Source organism: Vicia villosa, linkage group LG3 (assembly GCF_029867415.1).
Source record: "Vicia villosa cultivar HV-30 ecotype Madison, WI linkage group LG3, Vvil1.0, whole genome shotgun sequence".
NCBI classification, from domain to species: Eukaryota; Viridiplantae; Streptophyta; class Magnoliopsida; order Fabales; family Fabaceae; genus Vicia; species Vicia villosa.
The window spans coordinates 22,360,212-22,368,031 of NC_081182.1; the positions used below are offsets into that span (position 1 = coordinate 22,360,212).

At 35.4% G+C, this 7,820-nt stretch overlaps 1 protein-coding gene across 1 annotated transcript; it reads right to left on the bottom strand.

The window, feature by feature from the left end:
• Positions 1-1,896: 1,896 nt before the first annotated feature.
• Positions 1,897-5,428, bottom strand: LOC131655126 (phospholipase D alpha 1-like). The gene is made up of 4 exons (XM_058925030.1): positions 5,199-5,428; positions 4,719-4,784; positions 2,683-4,624; positions 1,897-2,535 (listed from the first exon to the last, which is right to left on the bottom strand). Exons 1-4 carry the CDS (start codon positions 5,286-5,288, stop codon positions 2,096-2,098), a joined length of 2,538 nt encoding a protein of 845 aa, XP_058781013.1. The 5' UTR covers positions 5,289-5,428; the 3' UTR covers positions 1,897-2,095.
• Between the last annotated feature and the right edge of the window lie 2,392 nt (positions 5,429-7,820).

Sequence of the window (7,820 nt, forward strand, 5' to 3'; positions counted from 1 at the left end):
GTATACATGCAAAATAAGTTTCATGTCGGATAACATGGCTAACCGAGGGAATAAATAAATTTAAAATTTTAAAATTAAAAAAAGTGTCATATTCTGAGATTTTTATGCAAATGATATTTCTCGTCGATTGAAAGAAACAACCAAGGGATAACACAATTTTTTTTAAAAATGTATATAAAAATAACGGTCATTTGAAACAATGAGACATTTAAGTAAATAATTTAACAAAAAAAAATTGATTCTAAACAATGGATTTAATTTTATTTTATCAAGTACTCCCTCTGTCCCAAAATAAATGTCGCGATAGAATTATTTGTCTCAATCTAATTGTCGCTTTTCTTTTTTTTGATAAACAAGAGGGCCAAAGCCCGAAAAAGAGAAAAAACTACATAGCTACCACTCGAAGGGTAGATAAACCAGAGGAATCTTTATGAATAAGGTTCAAGAGAAAATCAGGAACGTTATCGTAAACATTACAGCCGGTCTTCAAACGGCGCCCAACTTTTGCTAACTCATCCGCAACACTGTTTACTTCACGAAAAATATGCTCAATCTTCACAACATCATGCTTTGCCATTAAAGCGCGAATTTGCCGAATTAGAGCCAAGTCAGAATCACCACTATTCTCTTTATTCAAGATTGCACTAACAACTCTCTTGGAGTCAGTATTGATAATGACTTTCCTAAAACCTCTTGAGGCCGATAACTTGAGACCTTCATATACTCCCCAAACTTCAGCCATAAAGACATTGCAGACTCCGATAAACTTGGAGAAACCACAAAGCCACTTGCCGTGATCATCGCGAATAACACCACCACAACCAGAAAAATTGTCGCTTTTAGTTTCCAATACAATTCTAATTTTTATCTTTCAACTTTACTCTCTAATTAATACTATCAATTTATTATTCTATCACTCTACATTTATGATAATTTGAATACATCAATAGTAAACAAGGATTGTTTAGTAAAACTATTATTTTCTCTCTTTCATTTTTCACATTTTCTTAATCTATATGAAATTAATATTTTTCTTCTACAAATATTAATTTCATAATTCAAAATAAATAAAGAGGAAAGACAAAGACGCCAAAGGAAATACTGTAACGTTTGATCTCTAAGCCAAATTGACCGATAAACAAAAAACAGAAAATACAGTAGCTAGGATTGTAAGCGAGATCCATGATATATCTATTCATTTGGTGTTTAATAAAATCAAGGAAATATGTTGTATTTTTAAAAAAATAATAAGTAAACATGATACATCCAGAAATTATATCTCAATTATTTGTTGGACGGGATGAATGCTCTCTCATGTAATAATAGTGTTATTTTCTCTGCATATTTATTTTATCTCTCTTTAACATTTTCTTTCTTTCATTCTTTTTATCATTATGTTTTAAATTTCTCTATTATATTATACACAGAAGAACTAAAAAAGAGAATTAATTTGATTTCAATAATATTTCTCATATAAAAAGTATATTATATATAAATTACAAGAAAATTATAATTAATTTTGAAATTTATTTTTTTTTAGTTTTAATTTTTTTTATTTTTAAATATCTTAATTTTAATAAATTAATTATTAATTTTTATTTAATATTTATTTATTTTATTTATATTTTAAATTATATTTTATATAAATAAATCAGTAATTTATATTCTTTTCTTATTCTATTATTCTATTAGTTTCTAACTCAATTCAAATTTAAGATAAAAATTTGAACTAAAGAGATATGATAACATAAATGTCAACATTAATTTATCATATCTTATATCTTATATTATTGTACATGTTATCAAATGAATAATGATACATTATATTTTGTGTAAAGTGTATTATGTTTCCCATCAAAAAAAAAAGTGTATTATGTTTTACTATATGGTGCGCCATGGATGGTGGATTGAGGCATTATACAATAAGTCCTTAGTCATAAATTTCAATTTTTACTAGTATTTACCAAGATACTTGCATTTTAGATTTATTGCACCACATCATAAAAGTTGAAAGTTGTTATAATTTTCACTCATCATGATTATGCACAACAGGTGTATGACAATATTCCCCAATCAACCACTATGCTATATCTACCTAAGTGGTAAGAATTGGAGGAAGCAATTCAGATTTCGAACCAACAATCAAAGCCTTAGTATCAGGAAAATACTGCATCCCTGGAATTGATGTTACACTTCCATCTTCTCCCACTTCAACAGGATACCTCAAAAGATGAGTAGTTTCACTTTCATCCAATGTATCGTCACAGTATAACTTCCAGTTTCTCTCAGCAACGCGGTTCACAAGTCTCACACAATCCAAACTTTCAGGTTCATCAAAATCATCATTGTTACCACCAATATGTTCATACCATAATGCTCTTCTGAACCCGTAGATTTGACCTTGTGGTCTTTGTGGCCCAATCGATGCTAGATGATGCGGTTGGAATGCTCCCATTGCTATCTCGGTGTCTCTTCCACCATCCATTGATCTTTGGTTTATGTTTGCTGAACCAATCAGTATGTATTCATCATCCACTGAATCAACAAAATAAAAGCATACAATACATTGTTAGTATATTATTCTATGCTCGCCTTAAAAGCCGCCTAAAAAAATTATATGAATGTTTGGACATTGGATAATAACATATCAACCGTATATTATAGGGTTAATAGAAATCTTACCTATCATCATCTTGGAATGAACATAGATCATGAACCTTCTCGACTTCTGTGCGCGATGATAGTCAGTGTTAGGCTTTGGTTCCTCTGGAGGAGTATACTCTCCATCTTTCTTACTCTCCCTTTTGCCAAGGCAATAAAATGTCAAATACTCACGAGGGTGAGGGTGAGCTTCGATATTCTTCTTTTTTATGGCATCAGCGATATCAGAATACATCATCTCCATGGTCCTTCTTTGCCAGTCCAATATCGCCTGTACTGATGCACTTTCAGGTATACCTTCTGGCCACATTGGTATCACCACATACACAACAAACCTCTCTCCCGCTTCGATCTTACTAACAATCTTCAATGACAGTTCCTTTGGTATGAGATGCAAAGCGCCGATGTCTTCAACTTTTATATCAGATGATTTCCAACCATAAGAACTCCCTAGGAAATACTGATTTTCAATGTAGATGAAGTTTTTGGCTCGTCGAATAGCGTTTATGTAGGCATCCTGAATGCTTCTATCAATGATGTTATCTTTTCCACTAACAAGTCCTAATTCAATAGCTTCATTTGGTGCTTGAGGGAAGTGAGAAACAGCACCACCATCAATGGACCTAAACAACTGAACACTCCAAGTGTCTCCATCTTTTTCCGATATCATTGCATCAGAAGGATGGATTAGAATTCTATCAAGAAATTCAATTGGTAATAGGAATTTCTTCCCAACTTGCTTTTCCCATCTTTGCTCAAAATTGTACAACACATCCCATGCAACAGGTCCTTCTAGCTTACAATGAATATCATGCCATGGTTCTCTAGGACCGCCTTTCTTAATAGAAGCACCTGGGAAATTAGGCTGATGAAAATCATCATGATGAACTGTATTCAATGTTGAAAACAAAGGGTGTTCCATGGTATCATATCTCCCATCACATAGATCGAGTCCGCCTACGAAACTGATAACGGTTCGCTTCTTTGATCCTTCAACATGATGACCATCAACAAGATGACCATCTACATCTTGACCATCAACATGATGACCTTCAACATGTTGACCATCAACAATTATAGTCTTCTGGTGATGAGTAAACATTGTTGAAATCTGAAAACCTTGAACTATGCTTCGTCCACCATCAGGATTACGCGGACATAAAACGCAATGTACCTTTGTGTTTCTAAAGTAATATGCAGTTTCTTGATCATGTGTTCCCATCAAACCGTCCTCCTTGAAACCTGGAACAGAGGTTCTGTCATCCCAAACAAGGATAAGAACATTAACACCTTCATCGGCTTTTCTCTTTAGCATTTCTCCAAGTGTGACTCTAGTTTCTGTTGACTTTTTTGGGTCCCTAATCAAGGTTATTTCAGTATGAACAGACCAACCTGTTATGTAAATAAAGTGTTTAGCATCCATAATTGCATTGTAAATATCTTCCCAGCATCTTCCAGGAACATAAGATTTTGTTCCAGATATCGGAATCCACGGATAAATACTATCAATACTATCAGGAACATGAGCATCTTGGTATAAAGTTACACTACAACCCTGTCTTTGGTTGAAAAATATTCGCGGAACTCCCAAAAATGGCAGGTGTATTCCCTGAGACCAAAGACATGTGCTGTCCTCAGTGACACTAATGAAATGCATACTAACACGAATTTTAGGACCACCTGGTACAGGGCGATGATCTTCTTCGTCTAATATCTCAAGCCATCTGTCAGTTATATGTCCTTTGAGAACTTTTTGGGTAGGGATGTAAGCTCTTCCAATTAGAGTTGCTCCAATTGGATTATCATCTTTGACAGTGAATACAAGGTTTGATATGTAATGAGCACAATAAATTTCAAAGGTTTCGTTCCATTTGGGATTTGAAGGTTGGTTCCCTATCATTCTCGTTCGTCCAACCCTTGCCTTATCTAAATCAACTGTTGCATAGAGTCTTGTTCCAACAATCTTCATATCAAGAGGTTTTGAATGTTAAGATTTTGTAATAAAAATTGTATTAAATCGAAGAAGCGTGTTGGTTACAGTAGTGAAAGAATTGTACCTCAGGCCGGCACAAGAGACAACCTTTGACTTGGGCCAGAATTCTCTTCCCCTTGTGTGTTGTGCCCTTTGTTCCGTAATATTTGACAAGATAATAAAAAAGTAACATGAATTTAAATGAGCTTAAGCAAATGTTAGTTTCTCTTGGAAATAAAGGGATGCAATAATAAAACATATTTGATTTCTCTTGATAAGAATGTGTCATTTCTTAATTTTCTGCTAAAGCTTATTTATTTCAACAGGTACTATTCACATGGCTGCTAAGAACAACAGGTACTCAATCAACCATCACGCGATGATCCCTACATCAGGATGAGACTTGCGTCCTAAGATAAAGGTACTCTAGATTTTTATTGTATATGATATCGAATATTCAATCATATAATGTTATTTTTAAAATAAAATAAGAAAAATTGAATTAATTTTACATATTTGTAACCACCGATTTTACAAGAGAAATAATATTTATGAATAATAATACCTTGTGACAAAAAGCCAAACTAATTCCGGATTGCAACCTGTCAACTTCACCTATGGTTACTCTAAGCATCCCATGTAGCAGCTGAGGCATTTTCTTTTTACACTTATGATCTGTATTCTTATCACAAAGGTAATAATTAAAGTGAAGAATTCAAATTCAAATTCAATTTCTTAGGAGGCTGGTGAGGAAATAATGGCCCAAAAAAACTGGGAACTGTTTCTTGTATAAAATATATACATTGAAATAAAGGTATATTTAGGTTGTTGTTTACATACTTATATGTTGAGAAAGACATGAAGAAAGAATCATGGGAATATGTTTAGTTTCAAGAAAGAGAAGTCTCTTTGGAGGACAAAAACCTTAATGCATTACCTTCTTGACTTGTATGGTGCACTTGCTTATTTGGAATGGACTAGAAGCCCGTTTATACAAGGTAGCTGGGTTGTCTACCACCCAAGTTACCATTTCAATTAGTGAAACTTTAATTTTTTTTCAATAATAATACTAATAAAATATTCATACATGAAAATTAATATTAGTATACTTCATATTTGATAGATACTTTGTCAATAAGGAGTACTCCGATCCATACAACATTTGATCATTTAACGTAATTCAGATCGAAAAATTCGTCCACAATTACAACGAACAAAATTTGTTTCCAAATCAACAACTATTACTAAACATTATTTACCAAAACTAAACAAATTATCAGTACAGACACTGCATTTCCCTACCAACTTATGATCTTGAATCCCACTCTTGAGGGCTTAGGACACATTTTCCAGATTTGCAGCATTCAAACTGTGTTGCCATAAAGCAACACGGTATGAACCAAACTCCCACAAACCAATTGTTGCAAAATCATATGGCATATAATTTACTCATTATATTTATGATCATCACTGTTGCCACACATTTCTATTAGCTATATTTTTATAGTAACATGTAAACAACTTCTTATGTCAAGTTTCTTATCCGAAAGGAAATCAATAGTACCATTAAATCATCAAAATGGAGGTTCACACCTTATTTCGTATTATGTTACAAAATATTTCCAATTATTATATATATTTTTAATTCTTTAGAGAAATCAACAAGTACAATGTGTATATTTTATTGTGTTCTTTGTATGATATTTATTTAAATTTACATATCAACAAAAAACAAAATGTACTTGTCAAAAAGAACATAATGCATAGTACCCCTAAGCTAATAAGGATGACTAGAGGCTTTAGTATTTTTCTAGTTGTTTAGGTCTTGTATGTGACGACGAGAGACTCTGTTTGGTGGTGTTTACAGTGATGATAGAGCAAGCTCACGTGAGGCGAGAAGCTCTGTGGCTTTTAGGTGTATCGTGTGTATTTACGATTTGTCCTCTTCAACCCTAAAGTCGAGGTATTTGTAGAGGCGTATATGCTTAGGATTTAGGAAACCCTCAAGAAGAGGTAACTGCTCCCCATTGACTGGGGAAACTGTTGATTATTTATTTCCTCGGGAGTCATGGCATGACTCCGCACATGCAGTTAGGGACTGGATAAACACCATTATCCACGTCTACCTTTAGGGTGAGCCCATGTATCACGTAAAGGACACACCCTGGGTGGCGCCTCATGAGGCGGGCGTCCAACGAAACACATATGTCGCCCTATTTAGGGACCCTTAAAATATATCACTACATAATCTCTTATGCACGAAGACTTGTAAAGGGAAGTGTTTGTAAGCTTCCTTTATGTTGAACTTTATGGCTAGGGTGAGTCCCCTAGTTCGAGGCGAGTCCTTTAGTTGAGGGTGAGTCCCTTAATTGAAGGTTGTTCCTTTAGTTGGAGGCGAGTCCCTCAGTGGAGACCGAGTCCCTAAACTAAAGGTAGATTCCTTAGTTGGAGGACGAGCCACTCAGCTGAAAAACAGCCCCTTAGCTGGAAGGTCGGTCCCTCACCTAAAGTAAGCTCCCTTAGTTGGAGGGCACGTCCTTCAGCTGAAGAGGGCCTTCCTAGTTGGAGGTGAGTTCATTAGTTGAAGGCAGCTCCTTTAGTTAGGGATGAGTCATCACCTCCTTGTTAGATGTCTCTTTAGTGTCAGGGAGGGATGTCAAACATCACTTGAATGACCCTAGATATGTCAAAACACCAATCATCTATAAAAGCTTGAACATTGATCGTACCTGATCAGAAGAATCGTCAAGGCGTCAGAATCTGGCTTAAAGAGCAAGATGGGGGGGTACCTGCAAGGTCCTCCGATGCTAAAGTCAGTAGCTATCAGAGAATGAAGGTTTAGAGAGTGAAGAATATGATACCTGACTCTCTAGTGAAAGAGGGTATTTATAGCCCCCAGCGCTGGGCCAAGGTTTCCTAATTGGGCCAAATCCAATTGGAGGCCCACGTGCTAGGAAACTGCCAGAACGTCCTTGTGCTAGGGCTGAGTCAGCAGGTGACCCACGTTCTGGATGAGCGTGGCGTAGGATTCGGAGGAGGTTGACCGGATCCTTCGCTGAAGTGTGATGCGTGGTCTTCGCGCCTAGTCAATCCGTAACGGCTACCAAGTAAATGGGCCCAAACGCTTTGGGCCTGCTCGGCTGGTGGGAAGAGCTGGGCCTGCTCGGCCCAGTCCAGAACAAACACT